At 43.1% G+C, this 26,915-nt stretch overlaps 1 protein-coding gene across 1 annotated transcript in view; it reads right to left on the bottom strand.

The window, feature by feature from the left end:
* The window catches only part of LOC106567677 (vacuolar protein sorting-associated protein 37D), a 58,865-nt gene that overhangs the window by 16,343 nt on the left and 15,607 nt on the right, over positions 1-26,915 (bottom strand). The window contains exon 2 of the mRNA XM_014137240.3: positions 24,818-24,989. Coding sequence (XP_013992715.1) covers positions 24,818-24,989 — 172 coding nt within the window. The remainder of the gene's footprint in view (positions 1-24,817; positions 24,990-26,915) is intronic.

Here is a 26,915-nt window from a genome sequence, read left to right on the forward strand (position 1 = left end):
GGGCTATACTCGGCCTTGTCTCGGGATGGTAAGTTGGTGGTTGGAGATATCCCTCCAGTGGTGTGGGGGCTGTGCTTTGGCAAAGTGGGTGGGGTTATATCCTACCTGTTTGGCCCTGTCCGGGGGTTTTTTATCGGATGGGGCCACAGTGTCTCCTGACCCCTCCTGTCTCAGCCTCCAGTATTTATGCTGCAGTAGTTTGTGTCGGGGGGCTAGGGTCAGTCTGTCACATCTGGAGTATTTCTCTTGTCTTTTCCGGTGTCCTGTGTGAATTTAAATATGCTCTCTCTAATTCTCTCTTTCTCTCTTTCTTTCTTTCTCTCTCTCGGAGGACCTGAGCCCTAGGACATACCTCAGGACTACCTGGCTTGATGACTCCTTGCTGTCCCCAGTCCACCTGGCCGTGCTGCTGCTCCAGTTCCAACTGTTCTGCCTGCGGCTATGGAACCCTGACCTGTTCACCGGATGTGCTACCTGTCCCAGACCTGCTGTCCCAGACCTGCTGGAACCCTGACCTGTTCACCGGACGTGCTACCTGTCCCAGACCTGCTGTTTTCAACTCTCTAGAGACAGCAGGAGCGGTAGAAATACTCTCAAAGATCGGCTATGAAAAAGCCAACTGACACTTACTCTTGTGTTACTGACTTGTTGCACCCACGACAACTACTATGATTATTATTATTTGACCATGCTGGTCATTTATGAACATTTGAACATCTTGGCCATGTGCTGTTATAATCTCCATCCGGCACAGCCAGAAGAGGACTGGCCACCCCTCATAGCCTGGTTCCTCTCTAGGTTTCTTCCTAGGTTTTGGCCTCTCTAGGGAGTTTTTCCTAGCCACCGTGCTTCTACACCTGCATTGCTTGATGTTTGGGGTTTTAGGCTGGGTTTCTGTACAGCACTTTGAGATATCAGCTGATGTAAGAAGGGCTATATAAATACATTTGATTTGATTTGATAATTTAAGACTCTAGGTTTCAGGAATTGGCAGTTACAGATTTATTTTAAATGCGCTTCCTGCTCCAACTTCACTGACCCCCTACCCAACCTTAGGTCTACATCAGCACCACCTTGTCAGAAAATCCTAAGGACAGCCCTGGAACATTTAAACACATTTCCAGTTAGCTACTGAAGAGCAGCCAATTGCCAAGTACCCATAACTGTCTTGCCTACCATTCCAAAATCATTATTAGGCTACAAAAAGGTGCATTTGCCACCCAAGTCATTGACTGACTGTTCTCTCTGCAACTGCACGGCAAGCGGTACTGGAGCGCCAAGTATGGGACCAAAAGGCTCCTGAACAGCTTCTACCCCCAAGCCATATGACTGCTGAACAGTTAATCAAATGGCTGCCTGGACTATTTGCATTGACCCCCTTTTATTTGTACTGACTCTCTTCAACTGGCTCTATACACACTCACTGGACTCTATCCACACACTCACACATACTACACTGACACTCCAACACACACATACTGTACATACACACACACACACACACACACACAATATATATATGCTCACACACAAAAAACACACACACATACACACACTTATTGACGACACACACACACAAACACACACAGACACACACACACATTATTTCACACTCTTTCACACTCTTCACATACGCTGCTGCTACTCTGTTTCTGATCTGTCCTGATTGCCTAGTAACTATTTCCCCTTCCTACATGTACAGCTGATGTCGGAAGTTTACATACATTTAGGTTAGAATCATTAAAACTAGTTTTTTAACCCCTCCACAAATGTCTTGTTAACAAACTATAGTTTTGGCAAGTTGGTTAGGACATCTACCTTGTGCATGACACAAGTAATTTTTCCAACAATCGTTTACAGACAGATTATTTCACTTATAATTCACTGTATCACAATTCCAGTAGGTCAGAAGTTTACATACACTAAATTGACTGTGCCTTTAAACAGCTTGTAAAATTCCAGATAATGATGTCATGGTTTTAGAAGCTTCTGATAGGCTAATTGACATAATTTGAGTCAATTGGAGGTGTACAGTCATGGCCAAACGTTTTGAGAATGACACCAATATTAATTTTCACAAAGTCTGCTGCCTCAGTTTGTATGATGGCAATTTGCCTATACTCCAGAATGTTATGAAGTGTGATCAGATTAATTGCAATTAATTGCAAAGTCCCTTTTTGCCATGCAAATGAACTGAATCCCAAAAAAACATTTCCACTGCATTTCAGCCCTGCCACAAAAGGACCATCTGACATCATGTCAGTGATTCTCTCGTTAACACAGGTGTGAGTGTTGACGAGGACAAGGCTGGAGATCACTCTGTCATGCTGATTGAGTTCGAATAACAGACTGGAAGCTTCAAAAGGAGGGTGGTGCTTGGAATCATTGTTCTTCCTCTGTCACCCATGGTTACCTGCCATCATTGCTTTGCACAAAAAGGGCTTCACAGGCAAGGATATTGCTGACAGTAAGATTGCACATAAATCAACTATTTATCTTATCATCAAGAACTTCAAGGAGAGCGGTTCAATTGTTGTGAAGAAGGCTTCAGGGCGCCCAAGAAAGTCCAGCAAGTGCCAGGACCATCTTGTGGTCAATCCTCACGAGGCGGGTGGACAAACAAAAACCCACAAATTCTGACAAACTCCAAGCATTGATTATGCAAGAATGGGCTGCCATCAGTCAGGATGTGGCCCAGATTTTAATTGACAGCATGCCAGGGCGGATTGCAGATGTCTTGAAAAAGAAGGGTCAACCCTGCAAATATTAACTCTTTGCATCAACTTCATGTAATTGTCAATAAAAGCCTTTGACACTTGTGAAATGCTTGTAATTATACTTCAGTATTAAATAGTAACATCTGACAAAAAATATTTAAAGACACTGAGACTTAGTGAAAATTAATATTTGTGTCATTCTCAAAACTTTTGACCACGACAGTACATGTGGATGTATTTAAAGGCCTACCTTCAAACTCAGTGCCTCTTTGCTTGACGGGAAAAATCAAAAGAAATCAGCCAGAAATTGTAGACCTCCACAAGTCTGGTTCATCCTTGGTAGCAATTTCCAAACGCCTGAATGTACCACATTCATCTGTACAGACAATAGTACGCAAGTATAAACACCATGGGACCACGCAGCCGTCATATCGCTTAGGATGGAGACGTGCTCTGTCTCCTAGAAATGAACGTACTTTGGTGTGAAAAGTGCGACTTAATCCCAGAACAACAGCAAAGGACCTTGTGAAGATGCTGGAGGAAACAGGTACAAAAGTATCTATATCCACAGTAAAATGAGTCCTATATTGACATAACTTGAAAGGGCGCTCAGCAAGGAAGAAGCCACTGCTCCAAAACCGCCATAGAAAAGCCAGACTACCGTTTGCAACTGCACATGGGGAAAAAGATTGTACTTTTTGGAGAAATGCCCTCTGGTCTGATGAAACAAAAATAGAACTGTTTGGCCATAATGACCATCCTTATGTTTGGAGGGAAAAGGGGGACGCTTGCAAGCCGAAGAACACCATCCCAACCGTGAAGCACGGGGGTGGCAGCATCATGTTGTGGGGCTGCTTTGCTGCAGGAGGGACTGGTGCACTTCACAAAAGAGATGTCATCATGAAGCAGGAAAATGATGTGTATATATTGAAGCAACATCTCAAGACATCAGTCAGGAAGTTAAAGCTTGAACGCAAATGGGCCTTCCAAATGGACAATGACCCCAAGCATACTTCCAAAGTTGTGGCAAAATGGCTTAAGGACAAAGTCAAGGTATTGGAGTGGCCATCACAAAGCCCTGACCTCAATCATATAGAACATTCGTGGGCAGAACTGAAAAAGCGTGTGCAAGCAAGGAGGCATACAAACCTTACTCAGTTACACCAGCTCTGTCAGGAGGAATGGGACAAAATTCACCCAACTTATTGTGGGAAGTTTGTGGAAGGCTACCCGAAACGTTTGACCCAAGTTAAACAATTTAAAGGCAATGCTACCAAATACTAATTAAGTGTATGTAAACTTCTGGCCCACTGGGAATGTGATGACAGAAATAAAATATTAAATAAATCATTCTCTCTACTATCATTCTGACAATTCACATTCTTAAAAAAAAGTGGTGATCCTAACTGACCTAAAACAGGGAATTTTTACTAGGATTAAATGTCAGGAATATAAAAACTGAGTTAAAATGTATTTGGCTAAGGTGTATGTAAACTTCCGACTTCAACTGTACATATTACCACAACTACTTCGTACCCCGGCACATTGACTCGGTACCGGTACTCCTTGCATATAGCCTTGTTATTGTTATATTATTGTGTTACTATTTCCTTTTTTAAATTTAGCAAATGTTTACTTTTTAACTTAAAAGTGCTCGTAAGTAAGCATTTCACGGTAAAGTCTACACCTGTTGTATTCTAAACATGTGACAAATCAAATTTGATTAGCGCGGTGTGGGTGTCGCACACGTGCCGTCATGGGGTCCGGGGCCCGGGGTGTCACCAGTTACGTAATCTGATTACATTCAGTTACTTTAACATCAATTGTCCCTTAAGAGGTATTAGAAGAAGACAAACATTTATGTTACCAATTGAACCACATCTATTGCAAGATAAATCAATGTTAAAGTCTACATAGCTGGCCATATATGGATGTTAAACTTTACTTTAGTGGTTGGTTATGTATGCATCTTCTAACCCATCGCTTTATACTACATATAATAACATGATTAAATGATATCTTCCCATTAAAAACCAAAGTCTATCAGAATTCCATAACAGCGCAAACTGGCTCTAACCAGAATAGAAAGAGGAGCGGGAGGCCCCGGTGCACAACTGGGCAAGAGGACAAGTACATTAGAGGTTCTAGTTTGAGAAACAGATGCCTCACAAGTCGTCAACTGGCAGCTTCATGTACCGCAAAAAGCCAGTTTCAACGTCAACAGTGAAGAGGCGACTTCAGGATGCTGGCCTTCTAGGCAGAGTTGCAAAGAAAAAGCCATATCTCAGACTGGCCAATAAAAATAAAAGATTAAGAGTGGCAAAAGAACACAGACACTGGACAGAGGAACTCTGCCTAGAAGGCCAGCATCCCGGAGTCGCCTCTTCACTGTTGACGTTGAGACTGGTGTTTTGCGGGTACTATTTAATGAAGCTGCCAGTTGAGGACTTGTGAGGCATCTGTTTCTCAAACTAGACATTCTAATGTACTTGTCCTCTTGCTCAGTTGTGCAGCAGGGCCTCCCACTCATCTTTCTATTCTAGTTAGAGCCAGTTTGCTCTGTTCTGTGAAGGGAGTAGTATACAGCGTTGTACGAGATCTTCAGTTTCTTGGCAATTTCTCGCATGGAATACCCTTCATTTCTCAGAACAAGAATAGACTGGCGAGTTTCAGAAGAAAGGTCTTTGTTTCTGGCCATTTTGAGCCTGTAATCGAACCCACAAATGCTGATGCTCCAGATACTCAACTAGTCTAAAGAAGGACAGTTTTATTGTTTCTTTAATCAGAACAACAGTTTTCAGCTGTGCTAACATAATTCCAAAAGGGTTTTCTAATGATCAATTAGCCTTTTAAAATGATAAACTTGGATTAGCTCACACAATGTGCCATTGGAACACAGGAGTGATGGTTGCTGATAATGGGCCTCTGTATGCCTATGTAGATATTCCATAAAAAAATCTGCCGTTTCCAGCTACAATAGTCATTTACAACATTAACAATATCTACACTGTATTTCTGATCAATTTGATGTTATTTTAATGGACAAAAAATGTGTTTGTCTTTCAAAAACAAGGACATTTCTAAGTGACCCCAAACTTTTCAACGATAGTGGTTGAATTCAAGAAGTTTAACCTGCCTATCAATCATTGTTTTTGAAACCAGTGGACAGTGTGCGGATCCAAGCCTATGGAATAAAAGTTGGGCTTTTATTGCTCAATAAAATTTATTGAGCAATAAAATACACATTTAGATTTGTGAACAGCCATCCACAATAACCACAATCCGTAAGGTGCAAATAGCTTAACGAGAGAGCAGCAGTGTGATTCACATCAATGATCTATGTAGATATCAATAATAAGTGATATCCATATCACTGTAGACTACAACACTGTTGTCATCCTTACCTCCAAGTGTTTATTCAAGTTGGATAATCTTTGGATGCAGACAGCAGTCGCACCATTGGAAGACATAGCTTGGACTGTAGCCTAGAAAAGCCTATTCCTGCTCTTTTCCCGTGATCCATCAAACCCATTTGGTGTGTCATCATAGTGGTCTCTGACTTGTGGTCAGACTCATTCAGGTGGAACAAACTTAAAACTTGCGGCTTTTTTCAGTGCTGATTTGAATGTCATTGAGAAAAAATATTTTTTTTCTCTTAAACATCCTTTCTGAATTTAAAAGTAATCCTTGAAGTAACCATCTAGTTTTTCAAAAGTATCTGTAATCTGACTACAATATTGTTGCTGGTAACGTAATGGATTACATATACCGTTTTTTGTAATCTGTTACTCCCCAAACCTGGCCGCCGCACTGAAGTGGTAGATCTGGTGACGGATTTTATTGACAAAACACTGACCACAGTAGAAACAAGCCCATGTTAATCTGTATATGAACTGGTTATTAATAAGACATTTGAAAAAGAGAATGCAGTATACTGAACATTTTGTGAAATCCTTTGAAAAATACAGCGTCCTTCCAAACACTTCCTTGGACAACTCTCAGTAAAGCATATAGTATAAAGGTCTCCAAGCAAGCCAACAGAAAGAAGACCGATTTCATGATTGAACTGCAGCTAACATTGTCTCATCAATGGCTATTAGATAGAATTTCTGCTGACTGGTATGCCTGAAGCACCGCAGCTAGACACCAATATAAGGCCATGTGTCCAAAGGAATCTCATATTTTCCAATGGTAATGTACTCTACCTATCAGCTCATACTGATGCCACGCAAATAAGTCATAATATCACAGATGGGGCCTCGCAGGGCTTGGAATATTTGAATGTTCAGAATCAGCCAGTGGTTCAGCAGTAAATTATAACCCTGCAGGACCCTGGCCCAGTTTAGATGCCTACAGAGCCCAACATGTCTTCTCTCTCAAATTAGGTCAGGATGAAAAAGACAAAGCACGCAAGCTCCGAGGCCACTTCATACAGCGAAATGAAAGCCCCCTCACACACACACAGACAGACAGACAGACAGACAGACAGACACACACACACACTTCCTGTCAATAACAGTGGGTGTTATTTGGTCTGTGGAGATAAATACTGCTGACTGGTGCTGCTCCGCTTGACTGGGGATGATAAAATGAGCTTGATGGGCTTCACACAAAGAGACGCATGTTTCCTGAATGTGTCACCCTGTCTCCTCAAAGCTTTTTATAACACAATACACTGTGCTGACATCATCTATTCCTCCCTATGACAAGTTTGGTAGAGACTTCCCAAAAATCTTTTAGGATGTAGATGAGGCAGAGAAAATGCACACCAGCATCTTGTGTAATGTCATTTGTACAGAATAGTTTCTCAGATCAAAAGAGACAGTGTGCGAGCAGAGGTTAGAGCATAGTGCTTGCTCTCCAGACTGACGCTGTGTAGCAACTCTGTGGCTTCATCTTTACTTTACCACAGTTTGACAACAGCAACACAGTTAGCAGCAGTGCCTTCAGCAGCTAACGACATAGTTGTTTCTCCACAGCAGCTAAAAATAACATGAAAAGCATTCTTTAGACAAATCCAGCAAGATAGATTACACCTTCGGGCTAGTTGAAAGGTGGAGGATTTTGTTTCTAGATAACGTCCTACAATGTGCGCTTTAACAGCTCACCACTATATCACATTTGTTGGGACTTTTATTTTCTCCTTACAGTTCCTCCAAAAATATGAGATATTGAGCAAATTATTTCATAAGCTCTATTTCGCAATCTCTTTATGACAACTTTAAGGCCTACATACTGTGTGAGATAATGGAGGCCGCTCACACCGCGCGTGTGTGTGTGTGTGTGTTTATCACCCTTTACCTTAATGTATGCTGATAGTCTTTTCGCTTCTTGGGCTGTGCTTTCCAGTGCTCTTGAGTCTATATAACGTGCAGTGGTGCCGTTTAACCTCTTGGGGCTAGGTGGGACGCTAGCGTGCCACCCGTGGTGCACTCCATCAACAGCAGGTGCATTTCAAGAGCGGCAAATTTGAATCCAAATAAATGTCAAAATTAAAATTTTTCAAAAATACAACTATTTTACACCATTTGAAAGATAAACATCTCCTTAATCTAACCACGTTTTACGATTTCAAAAAGGTTTTACGGCGAAAGCATAAATTTAGAGTATGTTAGGACAGTACATTTACAAGAGTTGTGTGTAATGTTTTGTCAAGTCAAAGACAGGGTCACCAAAACCATAAAACCAGCTAAAATGATGCACTAACCTTTTACAATCTCCATCAGATGACACTCCTAGGACATTATGTTAGACAATGCATGCATTTTTAGTTCTATCAAGTTCATATTTATATCCAAAAACAGCGTTTTACTATGGCATTGATGTTGAGGAAATCGTTTCCCTCCAATAACCGGCAGTCAAGTCAGCGTCACAAATTAAATAATTAAAATTAGAAAACATTGGTAAAATATTATATTGTCATTTAAAGAATTATAGATTTACATCTCTTGAACGCAATCAACTTGCCAGATTTAAAAATAACCTTACTGGGAAATCACACTTTGCAATAATCTGAGCACTGCGCCCAGAAAAATACGCGTTGCGATACAGACTAGACGTCATGTTGGGGAGATCTAAAATCGAAAATACTATGTAAATAATCCATTACCTTTGATTCTCTTCATCAGATGTCACTTCCAGGTATCACAGGTCCATAACGAATGTAGTTTTGTTCAAAAAAGCTCATCATTTATGTCCAAAAATCTCCGTCTCGTTAGCACATGATGTAAGCCAGCCGGACTTCTCGTCATGAACGAGGGGAAAAAATATATTTCCGTTCGTTCAAACATGTCAAACGTTGTATAGCATAAATCATTAGGGCCTTTTTTAACCAGAACATGAATAATATTCAAGGTGGACGAATGCATACTCTTTTATAACGTATTGGAACGAGGGTACCCAACATGAACTCGCGCGCCAGGTGTCTAATGGGACATCATCGTTCCATGGCTCTTGTTCGGTCAGATCTCCCTCCAGAAGACTCAAAACACTTTGTAAAGGCTGGTGACATCTAGTGGAAGCAATAGGAAGTGCCAAAATATTCCTAAGCCCCTGTGTTTTTCAATGGGATAGGTTTAAAGTCAATACAACACATCAGGTATCCACTTCCTGTCAGAAAATGTCTCAGGGTTTTGCCTGCCAAATGAGTTCTGTTATACTCACAGACACCATTCAAACAGTTTTAGAAACTTTAGAGTGTTTTCTATCCATATATAATAAGTATATGCATATTCTAGTTACTGGGTAGGATTAGTAACCAGATTAAATCGGGTACATTTTTTTATCCAGACGTGCAAATGCTGCCCCCTAGACCCAACAGGTTAAGATGAGGGAGGATGATTACAGAATATTGGATGACTGTCATTCATATTCCATTCACCCAGCTCAATGTAACATCGATAGGTTCAGGCTACTACATGATACTTGTCACGGCTGTTGTCGGTGAATGAGGACCAAAACGCAGCAGGTACGTGAATGCTCATCTTGATTTTTAATTATCTTTCAAAACGAACATACAAAATAACAAAAACACGAACGATCAACAAAAACAGTCTGGTAAGGCACAAGGCGAAACACAGAACAATCACCCACAAATCACACATACAAACACACCCTAATATATGGAACTCTCAATCAAAGGCAGATAGACAACACCTGCCTTCAACTGAGAGTCCCAACCCCAATCAACCAAACATAGAAACACACAACCTAGACTAACCATAGAATACTAAACATAAACCAAAACCCGGAATTATTAAATCAAACACCCTTTACACAAAACACACCACCCCGAACCACAGAAAACAAATACCCCCTGCCACGCCCTGACCAAACTACAAAACAATTAACCTTATATACTGGCCAGGACGTGACAGTACCCCCCCCTTAAAGGTGCTACCCCAGAAGCACCTTAACAAAAAATAACCCCAAGCAACACCAACAAAAAGTCCCCTTTTCTAAAGGGAGGGAAGGGAGGGTGGCTGCCGTCAACGACGGCACTGTGCTACACCCCCCCTCCCCAACCCACCTATTTCTGGAGGTGGCTCTGGCTCCGGCCGTTCCAGGCTGTCGGGCCACTCTGGCTTCGCCGGGGGGCAGTCGGGGCAGTCTGGCAATTCGGGAGAGTCGGGGCAGTCTGGCAATTCGGGAGAGTCTGGGCAGTCTGGCAATTCGGGACAGTCTGGGCAGTCTGGCAATTCGGGACAGTCTGGGCAGTCTGGCAATTCGGGACAGTCTGGGCAGTCTGGCAATTCGGGACAGTCTGGGCAGTCTGGCAATTCGGGACAGTCTGGGCAGTCTGGCAATTCGGGACAGTCTGGGCAGTCTGGCAATTCGGGACAGTCTGGGCAGTCTGGCAATTCGGGACAGTCTGGGCAGTCTGGCAATTCGGGACAGTCTGGCAATTCGGGACAGTCTGGGCAGTCTGGCCACTCGGGACAGTCTGGGCAGTCTGGCCACTCCGGCAGTTCAGGGCAGTCTGGCCACTCCGGCAGTTCAGGGCAGTCTGGCCACTCCGGCAGTTCAGGGCAGTCTGGCCACTCCGGCAGTTCAGGGCAGTCTGGCAATTCGGGAGAGTCGGGGCAGTCTGGCAATTCGGGAGAGTCTGGGCAGTCTGGCAATTCGGGACAGTCTGGGCAGTCTGGCAATTCGGGACAGTCTGGGCAGTCTGGCAATTCGGGACAGTCTGGGCAGTCTGGCAATTCGGGACAGTCTGGGCAGTCTGGCAATTCGGGACAGTCTGGGCAGTCTGGCAATTCGGGACAGTCTGGGCAGTCTGGCAATTCGGGACAGTCTGGCAATTCGGGACAGTCTGGGCAGTCTGGCAATTCGGGACAGTCTGGGCAGTCTGGCAATTCGGGACAGTCTGGGCAGTCTGGCCACTCCGGCAGTTCAGGGCAGTCTGGCCACTCCGGCAGTTCAGGGCAGTCTGGCCACTCCGGCAGTTCAGGGCAGTCTGGCCACTCCGGCAGTTCAGGGCAGTCTGGCCACTCCGGCAGTTCAGGGCAGTCTGGCCACTCCGGCAGTTCAGGGCAGTCTGGCCACTCCGGCAGTTCAGGGCAGTCTGGCCACTCCGGCAGTTCAGGGCAGTCTGGCCACTCCGGCAGTTCAGCGCAGTCTGGCCACTCCGGCAGTTCAGCGCAGTCTGGCCACTCCGGCAGTTCAGCGCAGTCTGGCCACTCCGGCAGTTCAGCGCAGTCTGGCCACTCCGGCAGTTCAGCGCAGTCTGACCACTCCGGCAGTTCAGCGCAGTCTGACCTCTCTGGCGACTGTTGACTGGCGGGCAGCTCTGACGACTGTTGACTGGCGGGCAGCTCTGACGACTGTTGACTGGCGGGCAGCTCTGACGACTGTTGACTGGCGGGCAGCTCTGACGACTGTTGACTGGCGGGCAGCTCTGACGATGACTGTTGACTGGCGGGCAGCTCTGACGATGACTGTTGACTGGCGGGCAGCTCTGACGATGACTGTTGACTGGCGGGCAGCTCTGACGATGACTGTTGACTGGCGGGCAGCTCTGACGATGACTGTTGACTGGCGGGCAGCTCTGACGATGACTGTTGACTGGCGGGCAGCTCTGACGATGACTGTTGACTGGCGGGCAGCTCTGATGAAGACTGTTGACTGGCGGGCAGCTCTGATGAAGACTGTTGACTGGCGAGGCTGGGTTGACGCACTTGTAGCCTGGTGCGTGGTGCTGGTACTGGGATTACCAGATTATGTACACGCACCTCCAGGCTAGTGCGGGGAGCGGGAACAGGACGAGTCGGACTGGGTTGACGCACTTCCGGGTCCGCACGAGAGACAGGAGCTGGAAACCCAGGGCTATGGAGGCGCACAGCCGGTCTAGATCTTACCTCCTGCACAACCCGCCTTGGCTGGATGGAACTAGTAGCCCTGTACGAGCGGGGTGCTCGTACAGGGCAGACTGGGCTGTGCAGGGGCCTGATGGTAGCCGTGCGTAGAGCGGGAGTTGGGTAGCCTGGTCCTCGGAGGCGTACCGGCGACCAGATGCGCTGCGCAGGCATCCTCCTACCAGGCTGGATGCCCGCTCTAGCACGGCACCTGCGAGGGGCTGGAATAACGCGCACCGGACTGTGCGTGCGTATGGGTGAGATAGTGCGCTCCTCAGCGAAACATAACGCTCTCCACCCCATACGCTCCTCCATATAACCACGAGTAGCTGGCTTCCGGCTCTTCTTACGCCTAGCCAAACTACCCGTGTGCCCCCCCCCAAAATTTTCTTGGGGGTGCCTCTCGTGCTTCTCCTTCAGCGCGTACTTGGCCTCGTACCACCGCCTCTCTGCCTTGGCTGCCTCAATTTCCCCCTGCGGGCGTCGATAATCCCCAGCCTGATGCCAGGGTCCGGCCCCGTCCAGAACTTCCTCCCAAGTCCACTTCTCCCGCCAGTCCAACTCGAACTCCGTCTGCTCCTTCCTCTGCTGCTTGGTCCTTTGGTGGTGGGTGATTCTGTCACGGCTGTTGTCGGTGAATGAGGACCAAAACGCAGCAGGTACGTGAATGCTCATCTTGATTTTTAATTATCTTTCAAAACGAACATACAAAATAACAAAAACACGAACGATCAACAAAAACAGTCTGGTAAGGCACAAGGCGAAACACAGAACAATCACCCACAAATCACACATACAAACACACCCTAATATATGGAACTCTCAATCAAAGGCAGATAGACAACACCTGCCTTCAACTGAGAGTCCCAACCCCAATCAACCAAACATAGAAACACACAACCTAGACTAACCATAGAATACTAAACATAAACCAAAACCCGGAATTATTAAATCAAACACCCTTTACACAAAACACACCACCCCGAACCACAGAAAACAAATACCCCCTGCCACGCCCTGACCAAACTACAAAACAATTAACCTTATATACTGGCCAGGACGTGACAATACTTGACTTTTCCTGGTATCCATCATGAGGTTGCTACAATCTAACCTATGAATGAAAGTTTAAAACGTAGGTCCACAGGTTGAAAGAATTTTGAGTAATCAAGGTGACAGACAGACCGACAGTGACACATTCAATACAGCCTCGCACACTCTTGCCTGCATCTAGCTGATCTAGGGTGTAATCATTAGCCCAACAGTTGCAAATGAGAGTTTCTATTGGAAAAATTCTGGTATGTTTATCGCCGTTTCGTTCCTTTTGCTTCCATTTAAGAAAGGTTTTTAACAGAATCGGCGGAATGAATACACCCCTGATCACAAGCAAACATTTCACTTTCATAGCAACCACATAAAGACAGCATGATCACTTTGCTCGTTGTATATATAATTTCTTCTCGCAACAATTTATGCCTTCTCCTTCTCTCACCTTCTCCCTTTGCTTGTGGACTTTAGTGCACAACACATCAGCTGTCTGTGACCAGGCGAAAAAACCTTTCCAAGCCAAAACTTCATATCATGACCGCGAACTGCTACACACAGCCTACATCGTTGTCATGTCATAGTCAACTAGAACTACTAGAACTAACATGTTAGTAAACCCGCTACAATCATGCAGTACTGTGTACAGTCAGAAAGCAGTTTAACAGTTAAACTGGAGGGCCCTGGTGGCAATACATTTATAAAACCAAAAGCTTACCTTGACTTGGAAAAGTTCCAGTGTTGGATAGCAATAGCCAGCTAGTTAACATAGCACCCCTCTCTGTTTGAGTCAGGTGTTTGACTAGGCTGAACTAGCTAGCTGCATAAGCAGTTTAGCAGTTACACAGGCAGGCCCCGATTGCAATAAATTAATCACACCAAAAGCTTACCTTGACTTGGAAGAGTTCCAGTGTTGGATAGCCATAGCTAGCTAGCTAACATAGCACCCCTCTCTGTTTGAGCCGGGTGTTTGACTAGGCTAAACTAGCTATCTGCATTTGCTAGCTAAGTGAAAGTTGTAAAAAAATACAACCAAAAATAGCTTTCTCTCTCGCTCGCTTTTCCTTAATTTTGGAATAAATTAATTTGTTCAAAACTGTTCAACTATTGTCTTTCTCTCTCTTTGAGTCAACTACTCACCACATTTGATGCACTGCAGTGCTAATTGTAGCTTATGCATTCAGTACTAGATACATTTTCTGATCCTTTAATTGGGTGGACAACATGCCAGTTCATGCTGCAAGAACTCTGATAGGTTGGAGGACATCCTCCGGAAGTTGTCATAATTACTTTGTAAGTCTATGGAATGGGGTGAGAACCATGTGCCTCCTAGGTGTTGTATTGAAGTCAATGTACCCAGAGGAGGACAGAAGCTAGCTGTCTTCCGGCTACAACACTGTGCTACCCTACAGAGTGCTGCTGAGGCTAGTGTAGACCTTCATTGAAAAACAGTGTATTTTAATCAATTATTTGGTGACGTGAATATATTTAGTATACTTTTATCTAAAAAGGATAACTTTTTTAATGTTGAACTATTATTTATTTTTATGAAATTCACTGAGGATAGTCCTCCCCTTCCTCCTCTGAGGAGCCTCCACGGATAACATGGCCTAAACTATTTATAGAAATGAAAAACTAGTCCAATGTGACCTCAATATCACCCCTTATATTAAAATGCAAATAAATGTATAGAATTTATAAAACATAAATTTAGATCATATAAAACCCCTGAATATGAGTCTCATTGTGATCTTTGCTAAATTGCACAAAACTATGGGTACACAATTCCCATTGGAATGTGCAATGCTAAGAAAATCTGTTTTCCATTTGTTACATATAAGTGAGGACTGTCTTTGTCTAGCTGGCAGTTGTGGTTTGATTGTCAGGGGGATCGAGTACTAAAGCCTGCAAAGGGCCCCATTCTCCCCCCATGTGGTAAAGAGTAGTGTAAGGGGAGTTCAATAGCCTTAATCCAACTTAGATAACTACCCCTACCAACACCCATACCAAAATGAAACTGAGATATTTCTGACTCTTCCACCAGGCACTGTGCGATCTCACACCTTCACACTAAAGTAGCTGGCTTCCAATCATTAAAGGCCTTGCACATCATGGTCACTCAAAGTGGACTTCGTTTGTCTAGGTCCTTCTTTTCACAATTGCATTTGTAATCACCTGATTCTTTTACCCACCTGGGGGGGTCCCTTCATATTTTTTCTTTGATCGATCTCTGTCGAGATGATCGATCTTTGTTGAGGTGATTGATCTTTGTCGAGGGAGGAGCTGATTTTTACATATTGTGTATATTTATTTATTTTGAATACATTTCTGTTTGTTGGCAATGCCAATTCTCGGAAAACTTACTTTCATGTTCGCTAGCTGGACAGGAAAACGCTGCTGAGTACTAAACCGTAAACCAGATAACGCGTGTGCTATACACTACACATGGTACTATCTCTATTGATCTTGTCTGCCAATCACGTTATCTGTATCTAAGGTCGTAGACAGCTGGTGACATCTCGAGACAGATCTTCGTCCGACAAACTGCTATCAGGTAATGTATTTTTTATTGATTTGTAATCTAACTATTTAGTTATAGAAATGTGATACCATCCATTCAAGCTGTAAAATGACTCCCAACTTAGAACACAGCAACTATAATAATGTAATGTAGCTAGCTTACTGTGTTCTAAGTTAGATACAGATAACGTGATCGCCAATATCGCAATATTATCTTTGCACTAGGTGGTGGTACCTGCACCAAAACTCCAGTATTGGGGAGCTAGCACTTTTATTTACATTACTGATGACAAAAGAAGTGCAAAGCTATTTAGCTGGAAGCAACACAAGTAAACAAGCTTACAAAAAAAGCAAGGTCTTTTTTGCAAAAACAATGCATGGCCAGAATATTTGCAAAGTTTATCATAGAAAGAATGTAGCCAGCTACATTTCCTAATGTTTTTCTTAATAAAAACCATTTTAGATCTGCATTTAAGCAAGATATTTATTGTGCGTTTTATCTTTTTTCTCTGCGTGAAAAATGCTGAATTCACCGTTAACGTGACTCCTAAGTTTAACTTGCTAGTTATCTAAGTAAGTGGCTGAATTAATAAGCAGATGGGGCATAATATAGTGTTAGCTTTCTGCTATGTTTGAGAAATCTGTACAGCTGCCAATGCTATCTTGATTTTCTTGCGTTTTTTTCTCCTTTCCATTCTCGGCCCACCCCCCTCTTTTCCGAGCAGAGCAGGCAGGCCTGTTGCCCTAGTGACTCCAGACTCCACACAGACACAGCGTGTACACATGCTGAACCAGAGCCAGTACCGTTCTTCCATCAGACAAGCATGCAGCAAAACCTTGTTAATTTGCACAATGTCTTTTGTTCACATTCACTTGTAAATGTCCAAACTCACCAAAAATGGCATTCGGTAGCTCCTTCCAATATACAGTACCAGTCAAAAGTTTGGACACACCTCATTCAAGGGGTTTTCTTTATTTTTACTATTTCCTACATTGTAGATTAATAGTGAAGACATCAAAACTATGAAATAACACATATGGAATCATGTAGTAACCAAAAAAGTGTTAAACAAATCAAAATATATTTTATATTTGAGATTCTTCAAAGTAGCCACCCTTTGCCTTGATGACAGCTTTGCACACTCTTGGCATTCTCTCAACCAGCGTTATGAGGTAGTTACCTCGAATGCATTTCAATTAACAGGTGAGCCTTGTTAAAAGTTGATTTGTGGAATTTCTTTCCTTCTTAATGTGTTTGAGCTAATCAGTTGTGTTGTGACAAGGTAGGGGGATATACAGAAGATAGCCCTCTTTGGTAAAAGACCAAGTCCATATTATGGCAAGAACAGCTCAAATAAGAAAAGGGAAACGACAGTCCATCATTACTTTAAGACATGAAGGTCAGTCAATCAGGAACATAAATGCTTCACAGAGTTCAAGTAACAGACACATCTCAACATCAACTGTTCAGAGGAGACTGTGTGAATCAGGGCTTCATGGTAGAATTGCTTCACAGAAACCACTACTAAAGGACACCAATAAGAAGAAGAGACTTGCTTGGGCCAAGAAACATGAGCAATGGACATTAGACCAGAGGAAATCTGTCCTTTGGTCTGATGAGTCCAAATTTGAGAATTTTGGCTCCAACCGCTGTTTCTTTGTGAGACGCAGAGTAGGTGAACGGATTATGTGTGGTTCCCACTGTGAAGCATGGAGGAGGAGGTATGATGGTGTGGGGTTGCTTTGCTGGTGACACTGTCTGTGATTTATTTAGAATTCAAGGCACACTTAACCAGCATGGCTACCACAGCATTCTGCAGCGATCTGCCATCACATCTGGTTTGCCCTTAGTCTGGATACCGCCCAACCCTAGCTGTGATTTATTTGTTTAATTCTTGTCTCTCACTTTTGTCTCACATGATCTACTCAGCTCTCCTGTATCTGAGAGAAGCAGAAATGAAAGAGAAATCTTTACCGATGTCAATTAGATTGTTGACGATGCATTGATCTTTCTATCGATTTATGACATTCTGGTGAGCAAGGCTTTATGTAGTATTCTAGACAAGCATCAAGTAATGACAGAAGAGAAGCTGCATGTATCTAATTATAGTGTCACACCCTGATCTGTTTCACCTGTCTTGTGATTGTCTCCACCCCCTTCCAGGTGTCGCTTATTTTCCCTGGTGTTTATATCCCTGTGTTTCCTGTCTCTCTGTGCCAGTTCGTCTTGTATGTCTTTCAAGTCAACCAGCGTTTTCCCCGTACTCCTGCTTCTATTCTCTTTTGCTAGTCCTCACAGTTTTTGACCCTTGCCTGTTTTCTGGACTCTGTACCCACCTGCCTGACCATTCTGCTTGCCACTCTGTACCTCCTGGACTCTGAACTGTTTTTGACCTTTTGCCTGTCCATGACCATTCTCTTGCCAACCACTTTCGGATTGTTTAATAAATATCAAGACTCAAACCATCTGCATCTGGGTCTCGCCTTGTGCCCTTATATATAGACAAGTTGACTAACAAATAGCTTACCACATGTCAGAAAATATAAGCATATGAATAGCTAAATGAGTCTTAAAAACACATTTTCCTGCATTCTTTCCGCCGTCCCTGAACAACGTGCACAGGTACCCTACATGAGCCTTTTGAAGTAGCCTAATTGTTTGACAATCAGATGAAAACATCAGGTAAACAACAAATCTTTACTATTAGGTCCATAGAGATCCTATTAAATTAATAGGGATTCTATATGTCTTTCAATGATTAAGCCCATAACAAAATAAAGCGTGTGCACACATGAGGTCCCCATACCGGGAACAAATTAAATCTACTTTCACCCCTGGTTTCTATGCAAAGTATATGATTGAATGTTTCTTTAAACCTGCAGCTAGTTACTTAGAATGAGACATATAATCATGCCAAAACATGATTTGTAAATGTTATTCACTGACAGAGAGATAGCTAATGAAAGACAAATTGTCATTTACAGTATCTGGCTAGGCTAGTCAAACTGTAACATTGGCTAGCTTTCAATAAATTGGCTAAATGGTCAGAGTTATCTCTTCATACAATCAGGACAAATCGTATTGCATGCTGCATATTTCAAGTGTACTCAAAAACAGATATTTATCTTATTTAAGTCTTTGGGAGCTAACTATATCTGTCCTCTTCATCAGACAGCAGCTCGCATTTTCACAAGAGGCTGTGTTTACATCAGAAGTGGTATGTACGGGAGTTCTGATTGGTTCCAAGTTAAGCAGTTTGGCAAATTTTCCTGAGCAGACAGTTTTGAAATATACTTATTTTGAGCAAATTTGCACGAATTGAAGGTGCCAATAAAATGCCATATTCATCATAAGAGTGTTTTACTGTCATATAAAAAAATAAAAATAAGCTCCTCCCTCGACGGGGATCAATCAACTTCACGTTTTTTGGCTTCAGCCTACCACCTAACAGACACACAGGGAAAATGTGTGTTTTCATCTTCAAGTAGCATTGCGAGAAGGAGAAACTGAGCTGAATAATTTGGTACACCGTTTAGATTGAGCACATCTAAGCGAAGTACTGTATACAGTGGCTTGCGAAAGTATTCACCCCCTTGGCATTTTTCCTATTTTGTTGCCTTACAGCCTGGAATTAAATGTGATTTTTTTGGGGGTTTGTATCATTTGATTTACACTACATGCCTACCAACTTGAAGATGCTAAATATTTTTTTATTGTAAAACAAACAAGAAATAAGACCAAAAAAAAGAACTTGAGCGTGCATTACTATTCCCCCCCCCCCCCAAAGTCAATAGTTTGTAGAGCCACCTTTTGCAGAAATTACAGCTGCAAGTCTCTTGGGGTATGTCTCTATAAGCTTGGCACATCTAGCCACTGGGATTTTTGCCCATTCTTCAAGGCAAAACTGCTCCAGCTCCTTCAAGTTGGATGGGTTCTGCTGGTGTACAGCAATTTTTAAGTCATAACACAGATTCTCAATTGGATTGAGGTTTGGGCTTTGACTAGGCCATTCCAAGACATTAAAATGTTTCCCCTTAAACCCCTCCAGTGTTGCTTTAGCAGTATGCTTAGGGTCATTGTCCTGCTGGAAAGTGAACCTCCATCCCAGTCTCAAATCTCTGGAAGACAAACATGTTTCCCTCAAAAATGTCCCTGTATTTAGCGCCATCCATCATTCCTTTAATTCTGACCAGTTTCCAAGTCCCTGCCGATGAAAAACATCCTCACAGCATGATGCTGCCATCACCATGCTTCACTGTGGGGATGGCGTTCTCGGGGTGATGAGAGGTGGTGGGTTTGCGCCAGACATAGCGTTTTCCTAGATGGCCAAAAAGCAAAATTTTTGTCTCATCTGACCAGAGTACCTTCTTCCATATGTTTGGTGAGTCTCCCACATGCCTTTTGGCGAACACCAAACGTGTTTGCTTATTTTTTTCTTTAAGCAATGGCTTTTTTCTGGCCACTTTTCCGTAAAGCCCAGCTCTGTGGACTGTACAGCTTAAAGTGGTCCTATGACAAGATACTCAAATCTCCGCTGTGGAGCTTTGCAGCTCCTTCAGGGTTATCTTTGGTCTCTTTGTTGCCTCTCTGATTAATGCCCTCCTTGCCTGGTCAGTGAGTTTTGGTGGGCGGCACTCTCTTGGCAGGTTTGTTGTGGTGCTATATTCTTTCAATTTTTTAACAATGGATTTAATGGCGTTCCATGGGATGTTAGAAGTTCCTGATAGTTTTTTATAACCCAACCCTGATCTGTACTTCTGCCCAACTTTGTCCTTGACCTGTTTGGAGAGCACCTTGGTCTTCATGGTGCCGCTTGCTTAGTGGTGTTGCAGACTGTGGGGCCTTTCAGAACAGGTGTATATATACTGAGATCATGTGGCAGATCATGTGACACTTAGATTGCACACAGGTGGACTTTATTTAACTAATTATGTGACTTCTGAAGGTAATTAGTTGCACCAGATCTTACTTAGGGGCTTCATAGCAAAGGGGGTGAATATATGTGCACGCAACACTTTCCGTTTTTTTATTTTTTATTATTTTAAACAAGTTTTTTTTCTTCATTTCACTTCACCAATTTTGACTATTTTGTGTATGTCCATTACATGAAATCCAAATAAAATCAATTTAAATTACAGGTTGTAATGCAACAAAATAGGAAAAATGCCAAGGGGGATGAATACTTTTGCAAGGCACTGTATACTTTGTCATGATGATATAAATGGATGGATGTGTTCTAGACAGGTATGCACATACCATCTATTGGCTGATTTGGTGATCTAAAGTGCAGGCAATTGTTTTAAAAGCGTTATGAAATGTTATAGTGTGTTATCCCCTATCTACTATTACGAGAACCATGTAGCTATGATGCGCTCCTACACAATTTCCTGATTTCGCAGACGGACCACATGGAATTTAAATCATGGGGGAAACAATTATTTTACCCACTGATAGAACATAGGCTTTCACCAAATTGACAGGAGTTTCATGATTTTTATTTCTGGGGTTGGATTATCCCTTCAATATCTTCCATCTCTAAGCAAGCTGCATTACTCAATAGGTCTTTACCTTGAGCCAAAACACAGTCTAACAGTTAGACTCTAACTCCTCTGCGATTGCTTGCCTCAGGAATTCTTCCTTTTTTTCACAATTTTTCCCCGTCTTTTCCCCCGTCGTCAGGCCAAATGAGAATCAGATGTTTTGTGGAGGAAGGAAAGACTCCCACCCATCCTGCGTTGCTGGTGCAGCTGGAGTGTTGGTACATTGTGTGTGTGTGTGTGTGTGTGTGTGTGTGTGTGTGTGTGTGTGTGTGTGTGTGTGTGTGTGTGTGTGTGTGTGTGTGTGTGTGTGTGTGTGTGTGTGTGTGTGTGTGTGTGTGTGTGTGTGTGTGTGTGTGCATGGTGGCAGGAAGGTGAACATTCCACCCTCCTTCCATCATTGGACAGCTGCTAAGGCTGTAGAAAGGGAGAAAAGGGGAGAAACGACGGGCTACAAAACATGCTGGTTGTACACAAGGTTCAGTATAAATCTGCTGGTTTTGAGATTTCCTATCTGTACATAATATGGATAAGTTTGTCTAACATCAAAATAGTTAACTGATTTAAACACATGGAGCTGAACAGCACCTGCTTCAGCCCGACTCATGAAGAGTAACATTTTTCTGAGTTTCACCCATGAGGCTCAGGATTCAGGAAGAGGGGTTTAAAGCTTCCTCTACTGAGCGGCTGCTGCTCTGCTAAAGCTAAGAGTTCTCACATACTCTACTGGTGCAGCTCTACTATTGTCCTGTCAACAGCATGACTCTGCTAAGCAAAGACAAGGCCCCTTTCCACCTCCCAAAATCCCCTGACAACTGTTCAGTTTCCTGCTGGCATTGATGCGCTCAATATTTACCATGACCATTAGCTGGTGAGCTTGCACACAGTTACAGCAGAGAAAACCGAACCTGAGGAGTGGGCCACCTGCCTTCAGAGGCTTTTGGAAACAGTTCTCTACAGTCATGTGAAACTTTCCCTTGTCTTTGAACTACCTGATAGCAGCAGGCAAAAGGCCTTACAAATAGATTTGCTGCACCACTTGGCAATGGTGTAAAGTACTTAAGTAGGTTTTGGGATATCTGCACTTTACTTTACTATTTATATTTTTGACAACTTTGATTTTTACTCCACTATATTCCGAAGAAAAAAAATGTATGTACTTTTTACTCCTTTTACACATTTTCCCTGGCACCCAAAAGTACTCGTTACATTTTGAATGCTTAGCAGGACAGGAATTGTCTAATTCACACACTTATCAAGAGAACATCCCTGAAAGTCAACATATAACTCACATCTCCTTGTCTGCTTTGAATGCTAGAACACTGGCTGAGGCTGTAGGAGAATGTGGGTCGGGATTGAATGGAAGTAGGATGGGGAAGTGCTGCAATCTCATTCCTATGCTTGTCCTCATATTGACTGCATAAATTGATGCACCTGGGAGACTTAAAGCTAATCTAGACCTTGTTAGTTTTTTTGTGCTCCCCCTACATTTTCATAATCTAAATCATTAATTCTCAGTGTGCCGAAACCGGGGTGTTGAAGATTCCGAGAGGAGTTCAATCTGAGATTACCGCTTAAAACAAGAAAGCGAGACTGAAGCTTTCTCTCTCAAGTCTCGGCAGAACTGCTTCAATAAGTGCCCCTTTGTCTCTTACCTAACACGAGGTAAGACAATGAGGGCCACTGCGGACTAAACCATGCAATTACTCAGCCCGATGAGGTTAGAGTGATTGCTCTTCTTTGGGTGCTGAGGTTTCTGCCGTTCCCTTTGGCCTTGTGGGTCGGTAGCTAAACAAGATGCATGAACAGTACCATATCTATGAAAAATGATTTTATACTGTATTCTGTTTACATTTTTATTGTCTGTTTGAATAACATATTCCTTGGTTCAGCGAGCCAAAGATGACTCTGAGATGTGTAAGTCTGTCTGACTGTGAGAAAACAGTCAGTTTCTTACACAGCCAAGAAGAAAACATTTCATCGACGGGGCTGTAGTGGAGCAGGTTGAGAGCTTCAAGTTCCTTGGTGTCCACATCACCAACAAACTAACATGGTCCAAGCACACAAAGACAGTCGTGACCTATTCCCCCTCAGGAGACTGAAAAAATTTGGCATGGGTCCTCAGATCCTCAAAAGGTTCTACAGCTGCACCATCAAGATCATCCTGACTGGTTGCATCATTGCCTGGTATGGCTGCTCGGCCTCCAACCGCAAGGCACTATAGAGGGTAGTGCGTACAGCTCAGTACATCACTGGGGACAAGCTTCCTGCCATCCAGGACCTCTACAACAGGCGGTGTCAGAGGAAGGCCCTAAAACTCCAGTCACACTAGTCGTAGACTGTTCTCTCTGCTACCTATTGTTATTTTACTGCTGCTCTTGAATTACTTGTTACTTTTATTTATTATTCTTACTCATATAATTTTTTTTAACTGTATTGTTGGTTGGGGACTCGTAAGTAAACATTTCACTGTAAGGTCTAATACCTGTTGTATTCGGCGCATGTGACTAATTGTGACGTTCGTCGTTAGGAGTTGACCAAGGCGCAGCGTGAGTTGGGTTCATCATATTTATTTATAAATGAGAACCAACATAAACAATAAACCGAACGAAACGCTAGGCGTGCAAACACATGCAACACAAAGACAAGATCCCACAACTGACTGTGGGAAAAAGGGCTGCCTAAGTATGATTCCCAATCAGAGACAAGGAATGACAGCTGCCTCTGATTGGAAACCATACTTGGCCAATCAAAGAAAAGAAAAAAACATGGACATACAACACATAGAATGCCCACCCCATGTCACACCCTGACCTAACCAAACAGAGAAAAACGTCTCTCTCAGGTCAGGGCGTGACACTAATACAATTAGATTTTAACAGGGAGGAACACAATAATATTTCATCATTTTGGCCATAAAAAAAAACAGCTCCCTTAGTAGAGGAGCGACCCTGTTCACTGTTTGGGAAGTGAAACAGGCTTATGTGGAGCAGGACTTCTATTTCATACCTGCTCCAGTGGTTATTCTTGGCTAGTGTTGAAAGTGGGGTGAAACAGCCAGGTGGGAACCCCTTGGCCTGAGCTCACCTATGGGGATACGATAGCTCTGCTACACCCCCACCTCTGGCTCCAACCCTCACACCCATGAGGGGGACGGGATGGGAGAGGGGTGGACCATGGTTTGGATCCCAACAATGCCAGCAGATTTCACCCAGTCAACCAGTCATATGGGATAACAATCCACACAAGAGGTTGTGACACTGTTCATCGCTGCCTCATAAATGAAACACAGTGGACATTAGGGTGTGTTGTTATGGAACCTTGTTGCTCTGTGATGTGTTTCCACCGACACAAAGGCACACGCCCTGGGGTTGTTTGAATGTTATTAATAAACCATTTGCAGCTTACATAAAAAATAGTTTGCTAGAACAGCTCATCAAAACCTCATGCCCTGGTCTATGATCACACCACACACAGACAATAAGACATATATTTACATAAATTGTTATCCAGATGTCTGTGTATATTCCTAATCCTGACTCATGGTGGACAGCATTATTCCCTGAACATCTGATAACAGAAAAGAAACAAAGACAGTCTTCTCTTCCTTTCTCGTCTGTCTCTCTTGGGCACATGTAGACTCACCGAGCCGGCTCTGTTTTTCCCAACAGATGGTTGCCAGATTGGCCAGCTCCTTGTATTTCTCGGCCAGCTGGAGTTTTCCGTTGTTGAGGCGGGGTCGCCTGGCGATGCTCTCGTCGGCCAAGCTCCGGTTGGAGGTCAGCAGGATCTCTCTGTCCACCTGCAGCTCCTGAAACTGGAGGCAAACATGGCATCAGGACCCTGAGGATGTACAGCTCAGCACACACAAAGGAAAGGTTAATTGATTAACTAAAACAATAGCAGACTGTGATGATGGCGTGTCATGTTTAAAATAGTATTCCAGTAATACTGGTGTATCAACCCACTTATAACATCTTGATAAACAGGAGTTTAACGTTGGCATAACAGTTGAAAAGTACTTATTTATTTAGCTATTTAGAGATTGATGTTTCCAAATCTGCCCAACTGAGCCTTCCCAGAATTTATAGTTAATCAAACATTTGTCAAGCAACAACAGATCTTCAAGGCTAACCTCACTCTGCATGAAATGCTCTACACACTGAGATTGAAATGTAGTGAGCTGGAACACTTTGTCTTATTGGGTTTGAGCAGAGAAAGCAACAGCAAGGGGATTAGTCAAAGGGGAAAGTATGAAACTGTGAGAAACAACATAGTCATTGGGGGTTAGAAACACAGGAAGGAACAAGGGTGTATATACAGTACATACATGTTTGACGGCCAGTTACTTAAGAACAAAACTTGTTCCGTGGTGTGAACTTCAGCCAGTAAGTCTATGCTACATATTGAATGTATGAAAAGATGTTCTCAGCCAGGCTAAATAAAGCTGAGGGCACATAATACTAAGAGCAACTCAGCCCGTCTCAAATCTACTTTCATGTGATGGTTAAGTAAAGATGTGTTAAACAGGATAAATAAAAGTTGGTGTTAAAAAAAATACTTATAGGCCACATTCCCAAAACCAATGTGACTTTCCACATCTGGCAAACCGCGGACTGAATTCCTGGTCAAGAGCCTTGCTCATGTTACACATGGACAGCATGGCTACGCTTGTGGCTTTGTCACACTGGGAGCATTCAGTTGATGACTTGGCATGAGTGTCCAATTTTGCTTGCTTCACATATCAGCCCTTTAAAGTAGTTTAAAAACCAAACTCAGGACTAAATTCAGGCTATTGCTTACACTTTCATCAATCTTCATACCACAAGCAAGAGCATTCATATATGCACAGTAATTAATAGTGACAGTTCCGCAGACTAAGGCTTCAATTAAGCAAAAATCAGTTTTGCATTTAAGTAAGCATCCATATATGGCAATAACCCCCAAACTGAAGGACAATTAGAAATTATGCATTGAGAAGTATTCCATTTAAAGGGCCAGCCCCAACGGTCAGGAACTAATGGCGTGTCCAGTGTTTTTTTTACTATGCATCGCTCTGGACCAAATTAGAAAAATGATGAAGAGATTCTGTGGCCTGTTATTGGGGCTCCCTCCATTTTGTTCCCAAAACGACACAAAAGGCTCCTTCAAGATGACTCCAACAGCCACCAGCAACCTTTAGCTATGGAGCTCAGGAGGAATTGAAAAATGTCGTCATGGAAGACATTTGCATATCACAGACAGGACAACAAACCACAAACCCCACTGTTAACTCCAATTGTCTGAGGCCAAAAGAGCATGGAGGTTTTATAAGGATTCACTATTTTCCATCTGTCTCGAGTGAAATTATTTGTTTTTTTAGCTGCCAATTTCACTGTTTAAAACTCAGGATATTGTTAACTCTGGCTGAGCTCACCAAAGCATAGAAGATTAATGATTTATTTATTCAATGAATATGAGATTTTTGCCTCACTTGATATTCTGCTTTAAGACCAAAACACAGTTTAGCTGTATCCATGTGGAAAGCCTCCACTTGAAATTAATTTGCTTACAGGAATGTGAGAATTTATGTTCATTGCATCATTTCTACAATCAAATACACAACAAAGTTGGTCTGTTGAAAGTGATTGAGACTGAGAAATAGCCAAGGAGGAAAAGCTTCTCAGTGACATCAGAAAGTGGGGTAAGTTACTGAGTCACAGTCGCTAATAGTGATCTTTGTCACTGATGCAGTGGGGGTGCA

Source organism: Salmo salar, chromosome 13 (genome assembly GCF_965601325.2).
Source record: "Salmo salar chromosome 13, fSalSal1, whole genome shotgun sequence".
NCBI classification, from domain to species: Eukaryota; Metazoa; Chordata; class Actinopteri; order Salmoniformes; family Salmonidae; genus Salmo; species Salmo salar.